This window comes from Psittacula echo (genome assembly GCF_963264785.1).
Source record: "Psittacula echo genome assembly, chromosome: 2".
Taxonomy (NCBI): Eukaryota; Metazoa; Chordata; class Aves; order Psittaciformes; family Psittacidae; genus Psittacula; species Psittacula echo.
The window spans coordinates 87,669,639-87,696,550 of NC_137737.1; the positions used below are offsets into that span (position 1 = coordinate 87,669,639).

Genomic DNA, 26,912 nt, shown 5'->3' on the forward strand with positions numbered 1-26,912 from the left:
TGGAGGTACACTATGGGCTGTTTACTATAATCCTCCTAACCGACGACTAAATGGACAGGTAGATAAAACTAAAATATAGATGCCTTACTTCACTCCATGTCAAGAGGAGCTGAGGTCTATCAACAAAGCACTAAGTGTACAAAATATCTACCTTTGTATTTACTTCTTGTGATTGAGTTACTTTTCCATTGGTATTAACCTAGCAGATGTTCTGAAGACCTTACAAATGAAGTATCCCTAAGTGATATGACCAAAAACATTTCATCAGTATGCTGATGGATCATTATTTCTTAAAAAAAAAGTGTATTTTATTGATGTATGCAAAACAAACTGTACATACTTTAAAAATATTTATTAATACTACCACGTTAAAATACATGAGGTATTGCAAGAGTGTAAATCCCTCAGCCATTAGCACTTTGTTGCTCCATATATCAAACTTCTGTCGCACTGAAGACAGTGATTTCCATTACTAGGATTGTACGATCCTGGGCTGCATACAACTATGGAAAAGAAAAACAAGGAAAAATGTGGAATTTAAATGATAACTACAAAATATTTACATTTGAAATGTTTAGATTGCATCTTCATCTATTTGAAAAAAGATCAGATTTTTTCCAGCATTCTGCTAGCTGATGATGAAAAAATTGTATACATTTTATGCATCGTCTGTTTATTACACCATATTTTTCTCTTCATCACTTTCCACTCCATCTACTTACAGGGGATGTGTCCATCAATTACATTTTAATATGGCCTATATTCAACAGTGTTTTAAATAAACTGCTTTAGCTGCTTGTAAAAGTAACACAAGACAAAATAAAGCTGAAGTGTAAGCTCTCATAATTATTAAGAAGTAGTGCAAAAATAAAATATCAAACCCAAAATCAGTGTATGATGCAGAACAAGTGTTCTGGATGAAACATTTTTTCCTGTTGGATCATGCCTTTTATTGACATGTGTACAGTCATTTGCAGAATGACTTCATCACAAAAGACAACTCACCATTATGCTTTGGCAGAAAAAAGCAGAATTTGAGCTATTTGGTTATGACTAGCCTGTATCATACTTCTCTTTGGCAATAGTAGTCTTTCTTTAGGATAGATTTTTAAATAATGGCATTAGTATTCACTATGCAAAGGTAATTAAGAGCTTCCTTGCTTTTGCAGAGTCAATGCTTACCTGGGTATTGGGGTTTGCTTGGGTTAATGACTTCTTAGTCACTATTGCATAAACCTTCAGCAGGATTTTCAGTATTTGGTTTGGTTTTTTGTTGAGGCTGGCAGGATTCACTTGATCCCCAGTAGCTGTTACTAGCTTAGCCTGGCAATTTTGCCACTGCTATTGGCTAAAGAGGGTTTTAGAGGTCTTAAGAAAGGAAAAGAGAAGGAGTCTTCTGCAGATGACATCAAAACCTTGCCTTTTTTGTACATTACAGTAGGCAGACCAAGGTGGCTTTATGGGAAAGAGAGAGCTTTACAAATGCATGTAACTAAAGGCATTTTCATAGAATCATAGAATCATCAACTAGGTTGGAAAAGACCTTTAAGATCATCAAATCCAATCATTACCCCAGGACTGCCAAGACCGCCACTAAAGCATATCACTGAGGGCCTCATCTACATGGTTTGTGAACACTTCCAGGGATGGTGGTTCCACCAGTTCCCTGGGCAGCCTGTTCCAATACCTGATCACCCTCTCTGTGAGGAAATTGTTCCGAATATCCAGCCTCCCCTGGTGCAGTGTGAGGCCATTACCTCTTGTCCTGTTGCTTGTTACTTGGGAGAACAGACTGACCCCCACTTCACTACAACCTCCTTTCAGGTAGTTGTAGAGAGCAATAAGGTCCCCCTGAGCCTTCTCTTCTCCAGACTAAACTACCCCAGTTCCCTCAGCCATTCCTCATGAGACTTATTCTCCAGACCCTTCACCAGCTTCATTGCCTTTCTCTGGACCTGCTCCAGCACCTCAATGTATTTCCTGTAGTGAGGGGCCTAGTCTGGAAAATCAATCATCTTGGGTACCAGAGGAATAATTTTCCTCTTTTTATTGAAGAATATAGGCACAGTTGCGGTCCTTCAGAATTTTCAGTTTATTTAAATAAAGCAAGTTAGACTTCCGAGGCCTTGGGTGGCATGGTTTAGTGTGAGGTGTCCCTGCCCATGGCAGGGGGGTTGGAACTAGATGATCTTAAGGTCCTTTCCAACCCTAACTAGTCTATGATTCTATGATTCCCTTACAATGGGATAAAAAGTTTCTTTCTCAGAAGTATCATGTTTGCTGTCTAGCAGAAAGCGTGAAAAAGAGAAAGGAATCTGAAGTAGGGACTTGTAGATAATTTAGCCAGCTTCTAGAAGGTTTCTTTAACTGATAACTTGTTTCAACCTTTTCACTAGTGGAAAACTCCCATTGGTATACTTTCACTTTGAAAGTATAAACATCTTAGAAAAATATTCCATCTTTACAGTGTATATTACATACTTGACACTACACACCTCACAAACTGATATGCATGTTGTCTTATTTTGTTCTTGTATCCTATAAGCTAAGTATTTTGCACTCTTTCCTGATTTTTAGGACTATTTCAATATTCTCTAGAAAAATATATTTCCTTTTGAACTTTCAAGTTACTGTGTTTCAGTAAGATAAATAATCACCATGCTGTGAGAAACAACTGAAGAAAACCAAATTAGAACTGACTATTCAGTATCTAATGTACTAAAAATACCACATAAATCAAGCTTTGCAGAATAATAATACAGGACAAAAAATATTTAATCAAGCTAGTACAGGGTATGGTATCAAATTATGTCTCCAGAGAAGCCTTAAGAAACATACGACATTTTGTACTGTATTAACCTCACAGCTGCATCTGATTAAAAACAAAACCCAAACAAACAAAAAAAACTTAACCAGAAAAATAGATTTATAAAGCAGAAAAATTGTATTTAGAAGTTTTGATGACATGAAAGTGACTCAATTGCCTACATTAAATAAAAGGTAATGGTTGATCATACCTTGTGGCTGTTACCAAAATATTTAATTAACTTATCCTGGAATAACGTGCTTTATTTAACATAAAATAGGGCTTTAAAAGCAGACAAACATTAGCATTAAGATAAAATCATGTAAAATAATTTCTAAGATGTTTGTACTCATCAATTCTGTTTATTCAAGACTGCTTTACAGGGGCAGAATGGAATTATTAATCAGCAGTAATGATTATTAATCAGCAGTGACTCTTTAAGTCACTGCCTCTACAAACTTACACAGGAGTTGTGCCTGAGGCTTATATGGTACCTGATGAACAAAATTTTGATATGTTTTACCACCAGTGTCTTCTGCCAAAAAGATTCTCTAAAAATAGATACATCACCCAGGGACTAATCAGGTTAACATGTTTGATTGATTGACTAATTCAGAAAGAGATTTAGACTACAAAATGGGAGTAGAAGGTGAGGCAATAGCTCAATATTTAATGCCATTTTAATATAAAAGTAGAGGGTGGAAAGATGAATGATGATACACTATGATACAAAAGAACATGAGATTGAAGCATAGGGAAGAAAATGAATGAAGCTCTAATACAGGAGGTTCAGATTGGTAGATCATGCAGTAAGTGAAAGGGTTATGCTTAGTGCACAAATTGCGTGATGGTAGTGTGAAATAAATGATGCACTGTTCACAGAGCACTGCACAACAGCATGGAGGAACCAAAACTACTACAGGACTACATAAACCTAGTTATTCTAAAAATTATAGAGGAGAGAGAACAGGTGTAACTGAGTATCTAGCTATTTTGCTGTATAAGAAGTAAAAGTAGAGTAGGTTTGTTTATGCAACTTGCAGAGGATATGCATACTGTCTTATTTCTCCATGTTCTTGGGCCTAGTCTGTAACCTCTTCCATTCTGTCATATCCTTATCAAGACCTGGAGACTAGAAACAGTAACACTGTTCAACGTTTAATGTACTTAAAATGAGAAAGTTTGAGTAACATCTTTTATCATGTTCCAGAATAGAACCGGCCTGCAGAAGGGTAACACAGATGATAACGTGAGGTTTTCAATGTATCTGCCATGATACCCTAGGACTGATGCTAACCTATGACTAGTAAGAAATGTATTACAAATTTTGCAGAAAAGGAAAAAGAATCGCAGAAACCACAGAACAGCTGATGAGACTTCTATACTATGTAAAGATTTCAGGAATAAACACTGAAACACATGCAGGTAAGCAGAAAGTAATACAATTTGATGTTTATCTTCATTGTAAGACAACCTGTAATTAATTTTAAAGCAGCTGATATGGCAGCACATACAAATGTAATAAACTACAGAAGACTATGATTAGAAGAAAATTTAAAAAGAGTACCAAATGTTGCTTAAAAAACCAGGAATTGCTAAAGGGATAACTTATGAGACAGTCTTAAGACACATTTTACTAAATATTTCTACTAACAAGATAATTAGAAGAAGTCCCAATGAACTATGCTGACAACAAAACTGGGAGAAGCTGTGAATAAGGACAAGATTTAAATAGGCAGGAAGAAATAAAAGAATTAGAAAGGTCTGTATATTTGTTTGATTAAAGAATAAAAACAGTTAAGCACAATCAGTCCATGGGAAGGAGAAGCATGGAACTGTTACATCATGTGAGAGAGAGGTTCTTAGGACCGAAAGAAAAGCGCTGATGATGTCAAAGGCACTGCTAAGATCTCAAAATTCAAAATAAGGCATGTGACATATAGGATTACTGAATGAAAGCTCTTACAAAAGCAAGTACTTGGCTTGTTTTGATTATAAAACAGGAGACAAAAAAACCCAAAATCTACTTAAGCTAAAGGGCATTCTCCCCATTAGGACAAACGAATGAATTAATTAAATGCATTAATTTAGTCTGAAAGCTTGATCTTCTAACAACAAAACAAGGGTAGCTAAAGAGACCAAAACTCTCAAACAGTTCTAAAATGAGCCTTAAAATTGTTTTATCTGGTTTACAGAACCTGGTTTCTGCATCTACAAGGGAAATTGTTGCATAACCCAAGAAACTGAACTCTGCTGTAATTCAGTGGAAATGTGTTTTTCAAAATATTTCTATGAGTAACTATGTTTTGGAAAAAGCTCACCCACTAACAAAGATATGGGGAAAATATTTTATTTTGTATTTAAGTAACAGATCCAGGGATTTTAGCAAATCACAACTAATCCTCTCATGTTAACATGATCTTCTTAGAACTACTGCATCATGTCTGAGGCACTGAAAACTAATGTAGGGAAGTCAGAGTGGACAGTAATCAGGCTGAACCGAGGCCAGTCAAACACAACCAGAAAGACAGAAGTTGAGGTGATTTAGTTCAACAAAGACAATATCAGATAAAAAATAAATGGTCAGAGTCTTCTAAGATATACAATAGCTACTTCAAAGATAAGGTTAACAGAGTTGTTTCCAGATTTAGTGAGACAGAACAAGTGTGAACTACATAAAGTGAAATTACATAAATATCTTAGAAAAAAAGCCTTCCAATGGTGAGGATATGCAGTACTAAGTTTTATTTCCTTGGGAGTCTGCGTAGTCTTCTGAGGTTTTAAAGATTATGCAGGATACATATGTTAGAAATAACTGAAGCTCATATCTTCCCTTGAGGTAGAATGATAAGCAGAGGACTGTTTCCATTTTACTGCCTATGATACAGTGGTTTGGATTCTGGGAAAAGAAATGACTAATTCTACAAAGAAGTCAACTAAGGAAAACAGTGAATGTTTGAGCATGCTACGGGAATAATATCCTCCACTATGGGAGGTAGTAATCAGTCAAGATTCAGGACTGTTTCAGATTCTTGGGTACCTCAGATGTGAAAGCTTGCCCCTGTATCTGCCAAAGCACCGTCTGTTATGATTCAGGCTCAACAGAGATCTTGACACTAGTGTAGGACTATGTAGTGTTTCTGTCTAGTATAGGAGGTGCACAGTAGATAAGAAAACTATTATGCTAAACATATCTGGAGTGTAGCATGTAATTAAAGTAATTGCATTATTATGTAACCTTTTAAAAGTTTAAGAACAAAAATAATTGCCTTACCTCATCATAAAAAAAAAACCAACCTTGAAAGATACCATGTCAGATTATAGATTTTTATGATAATTCCAGAAAGCTCCACTGCTATCTAGAGGTCTGAAATTAATCTTACTTATTTTTATTTAAATCAATCCACAGAAACTGCAGATCTAGCTTAAAATCTAAATCAACAAGGTCTCAAGAAAATTATACCCAAGTACTAACCTGATCTAGTACAGGTTACCTTGATAGACTTGAGAGGATCACAGCCTGTTATATTATGTCATAACATTTTTACAAAGTTAAATAACAAAGTACTGAGTTCCATCAGAGCAAAAACCACTGTACTAGTATTTAATACTTTGTACAATAAATTAATTTGTCACTTACCACAACACCCAGGACATTCTGGATGCGTTTGAGCATTCATTCCATACCCTGGAGAGCAGCGATCAACCCATACCATTTGCAGAGTACTGTCAATGTAGTATATTTTAGGCAATGGTTCAGAACTTTTCCTGATAATTTCCACTTGTTGCTTAAAAAATCTCTCTATAAGGTGTTTTGCCTAAATTGAAACAAACAATACTGTATCAGAATCTTTGATGGAAGAGGTCAGAATACAAGAAAAGACAAAAACAGTGAGTATGAGTTTTAAAGGACGTACCACTAAATCTTTTGATTGTAGCTAAATGGAAAAAGGGCAGTCTGATACTTCTGAATATGTTGGGTTTAATTTAGATAAACCTTGATCAGCTAATGCAAAGTCTTTGAAAGTGTTAATGATTATATAAATGGAATTTTAAAATCTAATCCATGGCAATTTTTCTTACATTAGACATCTGTAGCTCAACATCAAGAGAAGTGCAGCTTTCCCATCTATATAGGTATTGTAGTTTAGGTTCACTTATATACTAGACGTAATTTCCACCTTTGTTAGCAATTTCTGCTCAACAAAAAGAAAATGCCAAACTTCTTTTGAAGCCAAGTTAAATAAGGGGATTATTAATACCGTATCATGGAAGACTAATTCCTTTACTCAAAAAGTTTTGCACAAATACAGTCCTAGATAGGAAAAGCATTCCTTTCAATCAGCTCAGAACCAGCAGCACAGAATCACAGAAATGTTAGGATACAAGGGAGCTCTATTCCATCTCATCTATTCCATCTCCCTAGCCAAAGGCAATATTTATTTTTTAAAATCCTTTATTTTCTCTGGAATTTTGGATCATTTTTTATAAAGTGTCTTCCACCGGAATATTAAAGATTTTAAGTTATTGTAGTTAAATCTCAAAATGTGACTTCTAACTGTAAAATATAACAAACACATAGATCCATTAGCAATCTGACAAAGACTTAACAGTAAAAAAGTATTAATGCTTCATTTCCAGACAGTGCTTCATTTGCATACAAATTAAGGGATTAAGTGTGTATATATATATATATATATTTATATATAAAGCTAAAGAAAAAAAGGAAAAAAACAACCTTTAATAGGCTGGCACGATTCAGTATACACACCAATTCACAAAACCAAATTTATTCATGCTCTCTTAATTTGATCCTCTTTTTCTGTGTGAAAAAGATGGACTTTCATCATGAGCTTTCCCCACAAATTTAGGGCTTTTTACAGTGGACAGGAAGGAAGCTGCTTAATGAGTTCAATGTTATTTTAGACTCCCTCATCCCTCTGCTGGAATCACAAAGCACAATTTGCATACCTGCTATATCTTAGTATTCCTCCTGTACTTCCCTTCCTTTTCTCCTCTCCCATTTAAGAACCTCTAAATTGACAACCTAACTCTGGCTTCTGGCTCTCTACTGTAAAAGCCAAACACCTTCAAACAGCTAAAATTCTACCAGATCAATAATAAAATCACTCTGAAGTGATGGAAAGGGAATCCCATTGTAAAACAACATTTGATATTTGTAAGACAGCACATCTTCAAAGTTTCCCCAATTGTCTTGCCACTTTTTATACTCTTAATATACTGCCTTTAAATCTGGTAGCATAACCTGCATTATCCATATCAGCACTAGAATATTAGCAATTTTAATGGAAAAAAAAATTATATGCACTTAAACTCTTATATTGATTTATTAATTTTCTAAACAAAAGATGTTTTATTTCTGATGTTGTTATACTTTATTGTGAGAATAGCTTATGGTAGTTCCTGCATTACGTTAGCTACTGTACCTTGTTTAGTCTATAAAATGCATCACAATCTCTTTGCTGACATAGTCTGTGGTTTTCTCTGTCTAAGGAAGTAACTGTAACAAAACATAATCTGTTTATAAAAGAACAAAGTCAATGAAATCAACAGTTATTTCTTTAATTAACTGATTTAAGATTCTAGTTAGTTCTGATGCAAGTATTTAGGACTTTTTAAAATATTTCAGATGTCTGACTGTCAATGATTTAAAGAAATAAGAGCTTATCTTCATAGGTACTACATGTCTATGTCTCAGTTTTGGTATACTTAAATCTTTTATGGGAACTGCCATTTATTTTGTAAATTCTAATGACAAGGAATTGTATTATTTACTTTAAAAGCAAGGCAGATTTTTACCTGAAAATGTAAAGAAGTTTTCATTCTGTAGACCTCCTCTCTGCATTTTTACATGATGGCATTCTGACTTAATTAACGTAACCTCACAGGAAAGTTCAGCAACAAGATTGCTTAGTATCTGAAGCAATGCTTTCTCAAAATAAGCATTCTCAGAACTGTTGCAGGGGGCTGTGTGATACCGGGCTGTGAACTCATAGTAATTTTTAGGATCAGAATAAGCTGCAGGGAAAAAATGTGGAAGATGATAATGAACATTTATGAAGTAAAAAGAAAAAAAAAGTAATTTGTTTATTTGGAAAAAAAAAATCAATAATTTATAAACAAAGCTTATTTTGCACCGCCAGAGAACTTCTAATGATAAAATAGTATATGCTGGGCCACCTGGAAACACTTAAGAGATTTTTACAAGTCAACATTCTTATTGACATCCACAGGCCTCTTTATTACTGATTTTTTTTCATTTTTAAAACAACAAGAGATTACAGTAAAAGGATCAGGACTATGAATGGTAAGGTTAAAAATATACAAAATATCCTTTAGTATGTAGCACAGTATTTAATCTTACACATTATGGCCAGTTATAGTGATATGTTAAATATTTTTAGTCAATTATCACAAATTATTTTAAAAGGCTGAAAACCTCAATTCTCTTCCCCATAGATCAACAGAAGATGAACTAGTACAATGAACAGGAATTTCTGCCCTGTGAGCACAAATTATTCCACCTTTACTGGAAAGCTAAATGCACACCTGGACATCTTTTACAACTAAGCCAATGTACCATAAAATGCATGTTTCTAGTTATTTCATAATAACAACTCTACTTGCCCAAAGCTGAAAATCAACAGAGCACAATGTTAAATAGAATATAAAAGAATGAAGAACAGGGATCATGGTGTGGGTATAATCACAGTAATGAGGGTGGCAGGGAATAAAGAACAAAGGAATAGAAACCAAACCAGCTAAAAGAAGCAGCAAAAAAATCCAAAATATGGTACCTAATTAAGACAGCTCATTAGATCCTCCACCTTGCTTTTGACTCCCCCAATTTCCTTTCGCTTGCTGCTGCATATTCCTTTACATATATATGCATAAAACTTGAATTTTGTATACTAACAGTCAGATTTGATCCTTATTCAATAAGGACATAATTCTGCATTACTGAAAACTGTAACCTTTTCCATTAAAGCAGGTTCAAAGAAACTTCTTCCTTTGCAGTTCTGTCAAGCAAGCTAGCAGCTAAAAGTCAGGGCTATTCTGTATGAAGGTTACTGTGCCAAAGTAAAATTAATTTACATCAAAGGTTAATTTAGGTTATTGTGCTCTACCGTGTTTCTAAATCAGCACTGATTCGCCTTTTAAATTCAAGATCAGACATAGTTCTTGGTGTGAAGGCAAGAGAAGTTCTTGCCCACATCTCCACAAGAATAAAATATCCTTTAAAGGAGAGCTCATAATGAATAACTGACATTGCCTTTACAATCTTTCACTTTAGCAAAGACTTTTTACCCCCTGACAGAAGGAAATGTAATCAGAACAGGAAAGAATAAACTACAAATATTACATTATTAAATGATACGTACTTACAAAGCACAAGCAGGTAATAATTAAGGCATTAACATGTGTGAAAAAAAATATGGCTGTGCCAAAATCAATCTCATAAAGAATAATTCAGTTTAAAATTATACTATTTTAATGTTATTAAAGATTACTGCCTGTACAATTTGTTACATTTCATTACATTTTATGTTTCTTTTTTTAAAAAGAACTGTATTCATCAGTTTCTCAGTCAGCCACTGAGCTTCATTTAAGGCTCTGTAAATGACATTAAATGAACTGCCTGGTAGAAACTAATATTAAAAACAATTTTCCAGAGAAACAGAATATCTGAAAATTAAATTCTAAATAAACCTACTTATTTAAAATTAGGAATGACACACATGCATTCATAACTTACCATAAATAAGGTATTTTATTATGACGTGTTCAACAGGTTGCATTGCTGTTAGTTTATAAACAATGGAACAAGTGTAAAGTCCACTCTGATTGAAGTGTCTCAATATTAAAGTTCCTGATGGTGATATTTTCACACTGCTATTTTCTAATAAATACAATAATGAAATAATTTAGTTGTCATCATGAAAAAATGTAGAAAACAAGGATCAAAATGGCTATTTAATGTTAAACTGTGCACAAAATACTAATATTACGGATTCAGCTGAATGCACAGGACTCAGGAATTGAAGCTGATTGGGTGTCACTCAGTTCAGCATTACTCAAACACACCTTATTGCTCCTGTGTTTTTAAGTACTGGGTTAGCAAAGCTGTCCTGGAAACCTGTTTTTGTTTGATCTTAGACATCTATTGCTCTCTCAAATAACTACTTCCAAGGGCAAAAAGCTCAAAGAAAAAAAGCACAAAGTGGACAAATAATATCTTTTTATACCTCTATATATAGTGAAACTGATTACTAACCTTTCAGTCTTCAGGAACTGCCTGATGAATTAGCTGCTGGTAGTGTTTAACCTGCAGTAAACTTCACAGTAGGCAGGAAGGTCAAGTTAAGCAAGTAGTGTATAAAAGACATACCAAAAAGAATTATATGTATATGCCAAAATGAGAATCATCTATGTTTAAGATTGTAAAATAATCCTTCTGTATGGAAAGATAAGCACTGTTACAGTGGCCAAAGTCTTAACAAATTGCAGAGGTGAAGCATGATCCTACTTCACAGGGCAAATAATGAGCATGGCTCTTTAACTAAGTTTTTAAAGAGAAAGAAAAGCACTGCTTAAGGTCAGATTTGGGCACTGATAATGAGCCATGTAGCCTGCATGTGGGTTAAATGATGATAGTTGATGAGTCCTTTCCTGATTTGAGAAGTCCTCAGGCAGTAGCATATAGATAATGACTTTGTAAAATAGTAATATGCAGCCCATCTTGCTGTCAAAGAAAACCTTGGGAGCCACTAGATTAGAGTTGATTCTAATAGGTTTCAAGGTAAAATACTCACTTTAGTAAAATATTGAGAATAAATTTTTGTTTCCATTTTCAGATGCCCCCCTCCCAATCTTTTTAACATCCTAAATAATTTAGAATTTTTATGTAGACAAGGGAAGCTTAGTCAATGTGTGTGGTGCAAGAGCAGTGTATTTTCAAACTGAAAAAATCAGTGCTAAGGACATGAGATTTATACCGCATACATCTTATGGCATTTACTTCAGACCAGTCCTAAGCTGGTTTTACAGATTGAGCATGCAATTATTTTTCAAATAAAACCTTTACAATTAGCTTCACCCAAAATGGATCTACTTTGTGCACTCAAAGACAACACCATGATCCAAACAAAACATGGTAAATGTGTAAAATCAAGCAATTTACTTCAAAGCCACACTTCTATTCAAACTAACATGTTACTGTAGATGCACAGTGACTTTCCTGCTGTGTGATTTTAAAAAAGATACTGGAAAAAAATAGCCTTATTGAAGTGTATCTTTTAACATACTTGGCAGGAGGATGTAGGACAACTTTGTTCCTCAATAAACCGCTTAAGCTTTTAATTAACTTATTTTTTTCATATATATCACTCTGTTAAAAAAAAATAAATTCAAATGCTGGTAAAAAAGGAAAAAAAACCCAAAACTGTACTATAAAAAAGACTGAAAGAGCAAATTCTTTGACAAAAATGGTTTGGGATTCCATATCAACCTAGACTCTCAAATTAATGGCACACTGTCTTCCATTTTTTGGATGATGAAGAGGTTTTTAATCTGATGATGACCTACTCAGGATGCTAAGTCTATAAACTAGGGTGTCATTTGCTACTGTATGCTGGAATAGCTATCAGATTAATACTATCAGAAAAAAAGAGAATAGATTTAAGAACTATAGTTCTCATCTTTGGCATATGCAACTGCCCTGTGCAGGCCAGAAACATCATCACTGTTAGTTGACTGGATAGCTGGAAAATGTTTAAGATATATCACAGACAGCTTTGCTATATTTATAAAATGCATTACTGAACTGCAAAGATGACAAGAAGTCTGCAACACACAAAGCTTGGAAATCCAGTGAAGAGATCTGGTCACAAATAATTTCTGCAAAAATGGAAAAGTGTTCCTCTGATGGACTGAGTCACAGATCTTTATTACAGAATTTTATCCTACCTTGAACAATGAATGTTTTATATACCAGAAAATATCACAATTTTTACATCTTAACTATTAATTACTTTAATGGTGTATCTGTGTATAAAGAATGTCCTTTTGGATCATGGAATTAAGAGCCTGGTTTGGTTTTTTTTTTTTCCCCTAGTGTTATAAAAGATATCACATTTAAAATGCCTTCCTCCATGGGATTATCTGGATAAATACTACCTCTCAGATGAGTTTGGGTCACAAAACAGACCGTTAGCCATAAAACAAAATTTTGAAAGTAATTAAACTATTCACCCTGTTCTTAAATCTAATATCTTTTTTCCATGTTGTTCCTTTACAGCAGGTTCAATAAGACAGGTGACTAGGATTTCACCTCACATTTTGTGATGCAAATTACATTATATGATTTAATATGCCTGTATTACACAGGAGGCATTTTACATGCCTGATGGACAAAAAGCAATGTGATCAATTCAGAGGTTCCCTGGAGTCAGTGAAAACCAGAATAACTTAAAATAGAAAATAAGTTCTTTTTAATTCATGCTAAAAAAGGAAGCTAGACCATTTTCCAGGATCTTCAGGAATTAGAAGGATGCAAAATAGAGCTATTCCTGTGAGAATTATGTTATGAAAACTAAGTCCTGTAAGTGTCCATGCATTTGTAGAATTATATTTGAAACTAAGTGTTCCTACGTTTTAGTTTCTCTGTTTACTAAACTTCAACCCAACAGATTGATACTCCTTCCAGTGCTTTCAGTGCAAAAAAAATAAAGTTACTTCCCATCGTCCACCCAATCAGGCCAGTTTTATAGTAGAGCAACTTCCGTATTTTGAAATTGTATGTTAAGAATACAAGCAAATGACAGCAGAATCAGGCCAATGGGCTTTTCAGAAACAGATTTTTCAGACACTCAGAAACAACTATCAATCCAGATCCTAAATTCTAACCTTCAGATTAAAAAAAAAATGTGCATGTTCAGATTTAAATATGCAATATCTGAGAATGTCCAAATAGGTAAATTCAGTGATTAATTATAGACGTACCAGAACAAAAGCTAATACCCTATATAATAAACTTGAGTTCACCTGAAAAGCTTTTTAGGAATGAAACACACTCTGTTTTGCAGACCAGACAGGACTCCGACTGTCTCTCAGGAAACATGTATAAGTCATATATCAGTTATAAGGATGGCATGAGTATACAGATATACACACCTATTAAAAGAAGTTTCATATTTCTTCTCATTCTCTTTCCTTGCCTGTCCATAGAATACCTGGTTGATATACCAATAGCAGGTTTTAGAATATCTGGGGTTCAGCCTGCAGTTGAGAAGTTGGGTGCAGGTATTTAATTTGTCAGTTGCTTTGTTCTACAAAACTATAGTACACACTTTTTTCAGTCCTGTCAGAGTCACAATCTTCCAACAACAAATATTCCTTCTACCCGTATATTAGGTGTCAGAGTGTATGAAAACCAGTAACTTTCCCGTAAATCCAAATTCCTAGGTGCAAACTAGAATAGGCCTATTCTAATGTTTGCATTTGGAAATAAAAGATCAAAATGCTTTGTTTTCTGTTCTACTTAGCTGTTCAGAACACCATCAAAATTGCTGGTTTATGCAGAAAAACTTTAAGATCCAGAACATAAGCAATTATTTTGAAGGTTTTATCCTCCACTTAAAACATATTTTGAAAAAGCTCTTATTCTCAACCAGCCCAAAAGCTGTTTAAAAATTTCCAAGTACAATTTCCAGATCTTAGTAAAAAAGAGTCACTATGCTAAGTGAAGAAAAATGACTTGCTAATTTTGAAATTGTAATGATTTTAAATTACATTCTGTGCAGTGCTTAATTTTTTATTACTCTTTCAAGCACACAGAAGTCGACTGGAACTACCCGAACAAAGCTGCTTGTTCAAAGAACAGAACTGGTTTTTAAGGCTACAGAAAGAAAAGTGTTTACTGCTCTTTGTGAGCTTTTATTGTAGTCATGATGTCTGATGCATATAGCTGTGTGTCAAAGGCCAATGTGCCTGAAAAAGAATCTGATTTTTCTACTATGACAGATAGTACATTGAAAGATAGGCTCTCCTCTTTCAGTCTTTATGCTTAAATATTTGCATTTATTTTGAAGCATTCCAAGAAGCAGTATTGTTAGTCTTTCCTGAAACTCAATTTACAGTTCTACGTTTACACTAAAATTATTCTTTTCTTTCCTACAATCACACTGAAAAAGTATTAAATAAAGTATTAAGCAAGGTTTAGGAAACCTAATTTCCCACTATTGTGGAGATTTGCTACAATAAGTATTAGAAGACTAACTAGTCACACCAAAACCCAGATAATATTTATCCATTACAGATACACCCATCCTAAATGGAGGCCAAGTGATAAAATACTTTTATATAGCAAACACTTCAGGAACTAAAAACTTTAAATAGCTTTTTGTCTATTTATACTTTCTTTGAGTAAAAAAAAACCAATAACCTGACAACAGCCCTAAGAGACTAATATATCTTTGTGGTATTTACCCAAAGTTGTGATGGCTGAGGCTGAAGTCCTCTCATTACTGCTTTTAAAAATAATTTTTCTAAAGCCTCTCTCATCCCTCTAGAAAGTTATGTCAAACACAAGTTTTCTTCTCTTACCATAATGTTTGCCCGTCTGCTGCTGATTCTAGTATACCTGAAGTTGCCACAAAGCCAAGAACCCCTGCCACCATAGCTTTTCTAGCTAGTTAACCAATGTTGGCATAGCAACTTCAGATACTACTGAAGCAATCTGCCCAAAGAGATTTAAACCTGTCAACTAGAAGTCTGAGGTCTCCATGTTTTTCTGTTCTCAACTGTTCTAAACTGCAGTTTCAGTAAACAGAAGCCAGAGAGGTGAAACAAGCCATTGTTATTAATTGTGAATTAGTAGATTGTCTCCTTTCTAATCAGACTCAGTTTAACTACTCAGTACTTAAACACATGACATATCTGAAATTGTGTTTGTCATGCATCACAGACTAGGCATCAAAATACATGTTACAATGCAGGACATTCAGCTAACCAGTATGTATCTATACCAAGGGAGATCAGCAGTTGCATGTAAAACAACATAGCCCACAGGCTTAAGTACAAGCAAAACCACCTATAGCACTTTGAGGCAAAGAATGATAAAAACTCTGAGGGTGAAGTCTGCTACTAGATACAGAGCAAAAACTCTGAATATATCTAACTGTGTTAGATATCATATAAATATGAAATGCTCTACTATGAAGGCTGGCATATAGAGGATTAAGAATGAAGAATCGCTGTGATGTAAATGGTATTTCAGATTGTGTAGCAGGAAAGTATAAGACCAAAGACAGAGTTCTGATAAACACTAGTGCAGACTAAGAGGAAAGCAAATAGTTTTTGGAAACACTACCATTATAAAAGGATGAATGATTCATAACCTAAATTGTAAACTAAAATAAGAGATTAAACAGGTTTATAAATTCATCACAATGCTTATTGTTCTTTTTCAAAATTAAATTAGACTAAAGGGCAAATGAGATGCACAGAACGAAACAAAAACCAGAACTCAGGTTCCCTGCTAAGTTATTATTCTGTCCCTACTTAGCACTCATTTGAGCTCTCTGGAATACTGTGCCCAGTTTTGACAAGACTGATAATAACAAAGTGGAAGTCAACAAGCAGCTTTCTGAGATGATTAAGGAGTTGATGCATAGGACAAGAGGCAAAGGAAACTGGAATTTTTATCCTAGAAAATTTTAAGGAAGGAATTCCAGTCCTTCACTACCCAAGGGGAGATACAGGGAAGAATAACCCATATTTTTTAAGAGGTGCACCACAAAAGGACATGCAGCAATGATGACAAGTTACGGTAAGGGAAATTATGATTGAAAATAAGAAAAAACCACGAACAGGTTGCACAGAAAAGGCACAAAATCTCCCAGGGTACAGATTCCCCAAACTCAAGTGCTCAAGCAGCTTCGTATATGATGGTCGCTTGCCACTGAGCAGGAAGTTGGGCTAGATCACATGACCCATCATCCTATTATTCTGTCCTTGCAAAACACTGCCAGATGTGTCTCAGTGCCACAAAGAGCGCTCAACCTCAGCCTCTGTTGCATCCAACATGCTCTGTTCCACCTAGCACTTTTTAGAGTTGACACCATTCTCTACAGAGACTGGAGAAGTGTTTTAGTTTGGTTATCCCACCCCTGTCTTTCTGAAAAGTGAAAGTTAATTTATATGCTATACATACAAGCACTCTCACAATGTACCCTCAGTTACATTCCCACCCTCATGCTTCTTTGTGGGTGCGGGGAAGAAAGTGAGAAGGTGCCAGGGGACATGTAAGAACATAAACCCTTACCTGAAGAAAGACCACCACCTGGTCCAGTCCACTGGAATATGGGATCAATCAGTTCTAAGTTTCGCAGATGATTTGTCAGACATAAAATACGTGGACTGCTGTGATTCAGCTTGACATAAACTTTGACTGAAAAAAAAAAATATATCATTAGCATCAAGTATTTATCAATGGTATCCTAACAGTGAGCTATATAAATTTCATGACAGTGGTTCAACAATGATCTTGAATGGAGTTCTGATTCTGGGACTTGTTCTGTTATCTCTCTACCAAAAGGTTTGTTTTCCCCAGAAAATAAAACTAAGAGAATTCTTTCTAGTTCTAGTCCTATCTCATGTAAACAAGAACCACAGTGCACTGTTAACATCCTCCTGAATGGATTATATCATTTAGTGGGTTCTCACAAGCACAGACTTCCACAGCTTGCTGTCTCAACTGGAGTCCAACACACACATGGAGAGAGTGAAGTTGCAGTGTGTTGGTCCAGGATACTCAGACTTGAAAGACTGCTGTTTCCATTCTATTAACAGTGCTAATAGTACTGCCTTTTACCACTGCATAATGTATTTGTTTTAAAGGGTTTAATGTTGTAGCTCACTAAATGGTGAGCTTCCTATGGTTTAATTCAGGGATAATGAGATAGGAAGCAAACTGAGTAAGGTAAGGATTTACTTTGTATTTTCCCACAGTAGAGCAGGTATGCTTGTCTTGTATGCAGTTTGTAGTGTACAGGTGCTTCTAGATCTTGCAACTCTTTCTAAAAACTACAATTGGTGTAGTCATAATCACTTCCATAATATGCAGGAGTTCAGTGTGTACAATTTGTTGTATTTTCTTTCCTACTGACATTCTGCAAAGCATTTATCCTCTTCAGAAGTCTGAGGCTAGGTATTTACATTTCAGCAAATGTGTACTTTAGTATACCATGCTCTACATCAGGCTACCTTCATGCCACTGAAAAGCTACTACTAGTATAAACCATTACAACTACTACAACATCTGTGATTTGATAAAACTGACTAATAATTTAAACTGAATCAAATAAGCAAATTACCATATTTTATCTTACCATTGACTATTTCAGATTTCCTGCAAGTGGAAAACAACTGAAGTTATTTGCTACAGGAATGGATTAATGTTCAAAAAAAGTTGTCACTTTCCCATTATGGCAACTGGCAGTAGTGCTACCACAACTTTCTTTCCTCTCCAGGTATGATTGTTTGCTTTCACCAAAATATGAAAACCTACTTACATTCACATTAAAGTATGAGGTTGTTTAAAGAGAATAAAGACTTAGTTATAACATTTAATAAATAAGAACAACTTTAGGTATTTGATAGTCTTAAGATCAGTAGGTATGTCCATCCCAGCTAGTAATTTTTTTACAGTAGCTTACACTGCAGAAAATAGCAAAGTATATATTTTCAATTGTACAACAGTATATCATGGAAATTAATGTCTTTTACAGGTAGTGTTTCAGTTTTTAACCGTGAAGCATGAAAATCAATACAAATTCTACATGTTAATGCAACTGTCAATATGATTAGTCTTCTTCCATTGCAAATCCTTAATACTTTTTCTCAAAATTTACTAATCAGCTGGCTTTAGTAGTAGACTATTGAGGCAAAATTGTATACATTGCATATGTCTCCCACTTTTTTTTTTTTATTTCCTCAAGGTTGCTTTGTTCTGTCTCATGGCAATATAAAAAAGAATAATTACATACCCATCATAAAAAGTAACAAAATTATGGTGTTATTATTATCATAACCTGTGAAGATAGAAAACTCTGTCCCACGACTGTAAATTTCCATGACAGTTTTGTAAGCATGTACCATAGGATACACAAGGGCATCTGATAGAAAATAATGGCTGAAAAAAATATCTAACAGGTATAACCTTATTCCTCTGCACTTCAAAATAAAGTCTTACTCTTTTAATTAAAATTCTTTGCTGATTTTATTATTTGTTCATATTCTCACCATTCTAAAAATATTTATTTTAGACAGTGACAAAAAAAAAAAAAAAGAACATATATGTGAGATATTCTAAAACTGCAGGATTTTAAAAATGCAGAATTAAATCTAATAAAATTTTGGTGGGAAAAAAAAAAAAAAAACGACAAAAAAAATAGAGATGTCACTCAGCATCTCAAAAGAACACTGGAGCCAAATCTAGTATATTCACAATAATCTATTCCAAAGTAGGTGGAAACATTCTTTATTAATACCAAATTGTTCAGAAAGAGAGTTGGGATAAATCATGTTAATACTGTCTTCTAACTTTTGAATTGCCCTCTGCCATTCAAGTAGTAACCATGTTTATAGACAGAGAGGAAAAGTATACTAATAGGATGAATCTTGAGACTACTTAGAGCCATAATTTAACATTAAATAGTATTATAAGATAAACTATTAAGAGAAACCTTAAAAAAAAAAAAAAAAATCCCAGAATTGTTTTACCTTTGGACAAAAATTCACATGTCTAAGAATTTGTACCAAAAAAAAAAAAGGCAAAAAATACTGTCTTTTAGCTTTTCCCCAACAACAGAAATATTACTTCTGGATATGCTACTAGTTAGTTATGCTACTGTTACTGGAAAACACACATGGAGAAATCTATTGGAAAGAGTATTACTAAAACCAAGCCAGTAATGTGCATTCAGAGAAAAAGCAACATGAATAAATATATGGCAGTGAGGGACAGTGGGGTCTATAATTTAATTTTCAGATTTTCCAATAATTGTTTAATGAGAAAAGAAACTCATAATATTATATACTTGTTAGATTGATTTAACTTAGGAAGAAATTCATTCTTAACTCTACTTATTTCTTGTTGTAGAATATAACATAAACTTCAAGCTCCAGGTTCTGTGTACATAACGAGTAAGACCAAATAGGAATACCTACAGTGGAAGAAAGCAGTATTTCAGAGCAAGAGTCCTACAGCCAGTGCACAGAATATTGTTATTGTTATAACAATTAAAGAAAAATACTTATCTTGGTTTCATAAGAATTATAAGTATAAAATGACTATAAAAATAAATACCAATAACAGAAATACATTCTGTGGGATGGCCTATTACGTATACATATGTCAGTACAGAACTGTAATTAATTAAACCACTTAATCCTAAACAATTCAACAACAAGCAGTATGATAAAGAAGGGCCTTTCCTTGGTAAAACAAATATTCTCCCTAAAAATTGTTAAATTATATTTAAAGAAAAATACCTGGAAATATGACAGATCCCACTATTTTTAAGTTGTCATTCTTTGGCCCTGCACTTCTTAAAAATCTCCTTGAAGGTTGAACTGTTAAAAGATGAAACAATGACATTAATGCAACCATTTAATTCATCTGAGAAAGCAAGCAGCATACTTTAGGCTAATCTACATTCATTAATAGACTTGTTCTTCAATGGATATTAGGTTAATATCTGTCTAATGTCTTATACAACGCATGACTGTCATTAGGCAACAAAAAACAGTGGTAAAGGCCTGATACCAGAAAAAGCATCCTTATTCTAAATGGCACTTAAATTTAGATTAAATTTAAAAAATATTCACGTTTTACAAAAGAACTGTCACATTTTAAACTAAGATTGTCCATAATGGAGAAAGTGTGAATAGGCACTCTACAAATGAGGATAAAATTTAGCAGCATTATTATGATACCTCAGTCGGGATGTCAATAAATGTATTTATTCATTGATTGACTGACCATTAATGATTTTCTTAATTTTGCCATGAAATAAGGTCTTTAATGGCTATTTTCATTTGCATTTATTCTATTTTAAATAGAAATTACAAACACGTTCATAAAGATTGTAAAGCTTTGCAAGATATGCAAGGCTTCTGAAAGAAAAATGAAGTGTCTTTCAGGTGGGTATTCTAGTACTAGTCAGATATAACTTTCTTTTAAAGGAGTTTCTAGAGATGTGGAACTGAAGCCAGTGAAAAGATGACGACGGCAGTTAGACCTCTCAGGATTTTGTGTTCTTTGTCTCCACCTCCTGCTTGGAAGGAATGTGGGTTACTGGGAGTTAAAATATGCCTGTGATTTCTAATTCTTTTGGGGAATCTGGGAAGCAAAGTAAATAATAAATGAATAGAAAGTCTTGAATACACAAGAAAGCAATAAAATACCAAACATCTCATCAGTAGCAATTATTTTATTAAGACGAGCTAAAGAATTATGTGGCACCAGATCAGTGCTGGTTGCTAACTTAGGTTCAATATTAAAAAACTAAAAGCAACAGTAAATACTCTGGTAAACTGGTTATAGATGAAGGCATCTGGGGACAATGAGAGAAATGGGGTCGAGTCCCATCTTTGTTTTGATTTATCTTGATTTAAGCAATAATGAGAAATTATCAATTCACCCCATCGATTATACAAATGGTAATTGTACTTCTCAACAGTGTTCTTATGCAAAACAGAAGCAAGGCAGATTCTCCAGCTATCAGGATAAGATAATCAAGGTAAATTAAAAGAATTATCTGTACTTGTCATTTCAGAATGTGAGCAGAGTACACAGCTTAAAATACTTAGAAAGGAGGAAGAAATCAAACCTTGCTTCAGAAAAACAAAACCAAAAAACAACTGAGAGAAGATAATCATAAAAGCAGTCTTATATATGGTGGATTTCCATGATTAACAGTTTAATTTACTTTGCAATATTACTTCACTATGTATCACTTCCACAACTTCATTTGAGAAGCAAAGTTTTCCAAATAACTTAATTTTCCCCAAAGACCTCCTAGAAGGATTGGAGGGATTTTATTGAAAAACAAAATAGATTAACATTTTCTCACTGGAACATTTAGGTTAAGTTTTTCAGAATTCTGCTGCACTGGCAGAAACAAAACTCATTTTTCTCTGAAATTCAGCTCCCAAAAGAATTCGACTGGATTCTCCATTGACAAAAAAAATATCAGCATATGCTTTGAGTTTAATAAAAGCATATTAATTCACAGCAAATTATAATTCCTACCTGAAATCCAATCTGTTTTAAAATTCCTTCTGCAACTATTATCTGTGTACATCATAAATATTTTATGAACTGACAAGTTGATTTATGTATTGTAATTGGAAAGGAAAAACATAATCCACCAAAACCAAATAAATTAATGAAAAACTGAAAAAACCAACCTTATACAGAAAGTATTCAAAGTTTATCATAAGCCAACTGAACAAATGCATCTAGAAAAGCTGAGCATTGCAAACTGACAAAGTATGAGCAAATACAGCTAACTTGTAAGATGTATAAGCACTACTAAATCAATGCAAAAGGAAAGTAGTTTTGTGGTTTTTTGTTTTGGTTTTTTTTTTTTTTTTTTACAATAATAACGTAAACCCAAAGATGGAGCTCTTGAACTGTTTATTTTAAAAGAACTAAAAAAAGTGGAAGCAACATAGTTACTGAAGGAAGGTACTGTAAAACATCTGGAATTACTTTTCTGTTATCTTCAGTGACATTGCATGCTAAATTTTGAGAAAGTCATCTTAAATGCTCTTTCATGTGTATACACAATTCACTTGCACAGCAGCCATTTCAGTAAGTAAATGTTTCTGTCCATATATGAATCCGAACTCTCATATACTCTGTCCCTCACTTTCGACACTGCCTTTTAGGTTTTTTTCAAGCCTTTTTTCAGGTTTCCTACTTGAATTCCTTTATTTTCCTCCTAACCACCTGGCATTAAATAGAGCTTTCTGTAGCAGTCTCTAGCACAAATGATCTTTGTATTCTCACTCTCAATTTTAAAAGTGTGTGTGTGATTAGGTTAGAAAGATGCTTTTCCTAGGAAAACAAAATGTATCAAGAGGTCATTAAGTCCCACAGAAAGAGCTACAAAAAAACAGTAACAGATAAATGATCTGTTTAAACTACATTTTAAAGTTATTAAATATTTTATTCCATCCCTTCAATCTAACCTGCACTTAACAAGCAGTGGCAAAAGCTGTTCCACCCATTTTTGAGAAAAATAAATGAGATGTCTGAATTAATTCCACAAATTAAGTTTTTTAAGCAGCCCAATGCACTAGAAATATGTAGAGGTGATTCCTAATTGTACTTTTTACAGGCATAATACAAGGTGTGAGCAACAGTTCCTTTTGCAGAAGAACACAGATGAAGAAAAATAGCTTTACATCACTATCAGACACATGAAAGTTTGGGGTAATTCACCCCCAAGCCCAGGGTGATTCAAACTTCTCAGCTGCCTGAAAAGCCATTCCCATTCCCCACCACTGGAATTCAACAGTATGCTTGCCATATAAAGTCTCTATGCTACTTGAAGATTCATCGGGTGACTTTCAAACCTGATGGAGTTAAATTCAACAGCTTTACTACTGATTTATGCAACTGACACAGGCCAAAGATCCTGCAGTAAGTTAGATTTAAGTATAAAACATTAACACCCTGTTTGATGTATTTAAAATCTACTTGGTTGATATTCTCCCAAACACAAAGCAATTGAGCTCATGTATTTGTAAGGGGTTTTGCCTCTAGGAGGAAAAGTCTCAATTCAAGACCAGAAGTAGCAGGTGGATTGTACCTGCACAGACAACCCCCCTGCTCCTCCTTGGTCAGGTAAAGTGGAGTCCTTCTCCAGTTCCTGTGCAAATAAGGAACCTGAGGTGAGCACTGACTGCATGAGCATTCATTCCTAAGCCCACTGAGGTGAAAGGAAATGCCATTCACCCGAATCTCACATAAAGTATATTCTACTATTTCATAAAACATTTTATTCTGAATGTCTTAGTCTTAAAATGAGCATTACAGCTGTAAAACTAATCGCTTCACAATAATTCACCAGAAAATTAAATTTGGTCTAAAAATTGTAGTAGCAGGAAACAGAGTTTAAAATGAGCCTTAAATAATTAAACAATCAATTTATTCATGAATTAAATACTGTATTACTTGAATGTTCAATTGGCCTAGCTTCAACTCATTTATTTAGAAATGAAAGTTCCATGAAATGATAGGAAAAGATTTATTTAAGTTACGGTAGTTGCTGAAAGTTTTTTCAATTATGTTTTGAGATAATTTTTGTAAAGAGATTTCTGCACCAAGAGTATATAAATAGCAACGTGACTTAAAATTATTTTTGCTCAATTATGCTAATAGTCAAGTGTTTTTCTATATCCAAGTACTTTAATTACAGCTGGCATTTCTAAGCTGCCTATTGATGGCAAGTGCTGTGCAGAAATATTACCATTTCTATTACTAGTCATATAAAAGTCATATAGGAGAAAACAAACCACAGTTTCTAACCTGTCTCAGTTAAGTTTAACCTGCAAGACATGAACTATATTGTTTTTCAAGTAGGCTTTCACATTTCCTTTCTGACAATTACAGTATTAACACACTTCACAAGTGTCCTGGGTTCAGCTGTACCAGTCATTTTTCTTCCAGTAGCTGGTGCAGTGCTGTGTTTCGGCTTTAGTCTAAGAATAATGCTGATAACACACCCATGGTTTAGTTGTTGCTGAGCAGTGCTCACTCTGATCAAGGACTTTTCAGCTCTGCCAGTGAGGAGGGGCACAAGAAGCCAGGAAGGAGCACAGACAAGACACCTGACCCAAACTAACCATAGGGGTATTCCATACCACAGCACATCATGCCAAGTATATAAACTGGGGAAGTGACACAGAAGGGCAGATCACTGCTCATCACAAGCTGGGTATTGGTCAGCAGGTAGTGAGCAATTGAGTTGTGCATCACTTGGTTTTTTTTTTCTTTGAGTTTTACCTCTCTCTCTGTTATTTCGCTTTTCATTCGTATTAGTACTACATTGTACTTATTTTAATTAGTAAATTGTTTTTATCTCAGCACACAGGTTTTTACCCTTTTTCTGATTCTCCTCCCCTTCTCACTGGGGAGGTGTGTTTGTGAGCGAGTGGCTGCACGGTACTTAGTTGCCAGCTGGGGTTAAACCATGACAGTAAGTCAAAAAGGGAACTTTTTTTTCCTTCTCATACAGCAAGCCAAAATTAAAAATGTACCTTTTCAGTAAGATGGACACTTCCTACAGATGGCTCAGAAAAGTCAAACGTAATTAAGACATTTTAAGAACCATGCTCCACATTGTCCTCAAAAAGTTTAATTCTTCACTTAAGGAAAAACACATAAGCCAAAACTGTCAGCATTAGTAAGCAAACAAACCAACCCAACCAACAAAACAAACAAAATCCTCAAAGATGTTCATATTCTTTACATCAGTCTGAATTCAGACTATATTAATAACACAACAGTGCAATAAAACTGAAATAAGTGACTTTTTTTTAATTGACAGTGTCTCTTATGCCTACTAAAACCAGACAGACATTTCAGTGAATATATACTGAAATACTGCACATAGTTTTCCTGCATAGTTTTCCTGGTTTTGTCAGAGAGCAGAACAACTTTGAACTTCACCTCTGATCTTGATCCTGGAGAAGACCTTGATTTTCTAAAGTGAAACTCAGTCATAACCAGATCATTGAATAAGAAGATCTAGCATATATACACACTAATGTATAAATTAAATAATTTAATACTAATCTAATAATCAGAAAGCCTAAATGATTTCCTATGTTCAAATTTCAAAGCCTCACCAGGAAGCAGAGACTGTCTTTTCAGGCTATTCTGAGTCTTAAGAGTTGAGAGGCTGTCACCAGAATTTGCCAGCCAGTGACACCTGATAGCTCCAATTATGCACACAGTGGACACAAAATCAGCACTAGTACACCAGATATGTACATCTTGGCATCCTACCCATAACTATTTCTAACTTAGAGCCTAACTATTAACTAAGAGCCTAGCTATTAACTAACTTGGAGCCTTTCACAAAGTGATGCAGCTGTTTTAGCTGAGTACTGCTGTTACCAGCTACACACTCCCCATGCAACTCGCCTGGGGTGTTACCCCCCAACTCAGGCATGAGGCTTCTTTGGAAGAAGAAACACCCCTTTCCTCAACACTCACTTTTGAGGAAAAAAGAGATTACTTAGATAATCCTTTAGCTTTCCTGCATCTATCCCCACCTTCACATGTGGAAAGAAAGTTTTATTCCACCGGTGCATATGGTGTGTGTGGATGGGAAGAGAAGTAGCAGGGGTGAAACAGAACCCACGGGATGAAAGCTGGATGTTAAAGGGCACAGCTCCTGCATTATGGAACAGTAACACAGACGTAACAGCCTGCAAAGAGGGTCACATATGCAGTGACACACACCTGCTTTTATTTACAGTGTAAATAAATGCATGAGGGCAAGGACAAAGCACAGGCAGGGAGCGAACTCGATAAAACCGACAGAACTCACACCAGGCGGGGCCGGGACGGGAAGCAATCAGGTTTCGGAGCCGCCACCACTGCCAAGCCCCGCGAGAAAGGGGCAGCCCGCCGCTCCACCCGCCGCTCCACCCCGCCGTCCCGGTCCCTGCCTGAGCTCCGTGTGTCGCCGGCCCGGGACGCTACCTGCGGGCAGCAGGACGAGCAACAGCAGCAGCAGGAGGAAGCGGCGGGTCACGAGGCGGCCGGCGGTATCGGCGGCTTGCCGGCTGCAGCTCCGCGCCGTTCCCCGCTCCGCACACCACATCGCCAGAGCCCACAGCGCCTCCTCAGACAGCACGGCAGCCGTTACCCCTCGCAACGGCGCCGGGGCCGACGCGGGCGGTGCGAGCCACGGAAGGGAAGGTGGCGGCCCCACTGCCTTTGGCCTGTCCCCTGCTACAGTGCCAGGCTCCCCGCCGGCATCTCTGGCGAAAGACAGGAGAA

At 35.2% G+C, this 26,912-nt stretch overlaps 1 protein-coding gene across 1 annotated transcript; it reads right to left on the bottom strand.

Annotated features, from left to right (window-relative positions):
- Positions 1–411: 411 nt before the first annotated feature.
- On the bottom strand, positions 412–26,218 carry ZPBP (zona pellucida binding protein; the record flags this gene model as incomplete). The annotated part of the gene is made up of 8 exons (XM_080609686.1): positions 412–503; positions 6,447–6,624; positions 8,254–8,327; positions 8,627–9,007; positions 10,584–10,727; positions 17,151–17,276; positions 20,381–20,461; positions 26,143–26,218. 8 exons carry the CDS (start codon positions 26,216–26,218, stop codon positions 412–414), a joined length of 1,152 nt encoding a protein of 383 aa, XP_080465812.1.
- Positions 26,219–26,912: the final 694 nt, after the last annotated feature.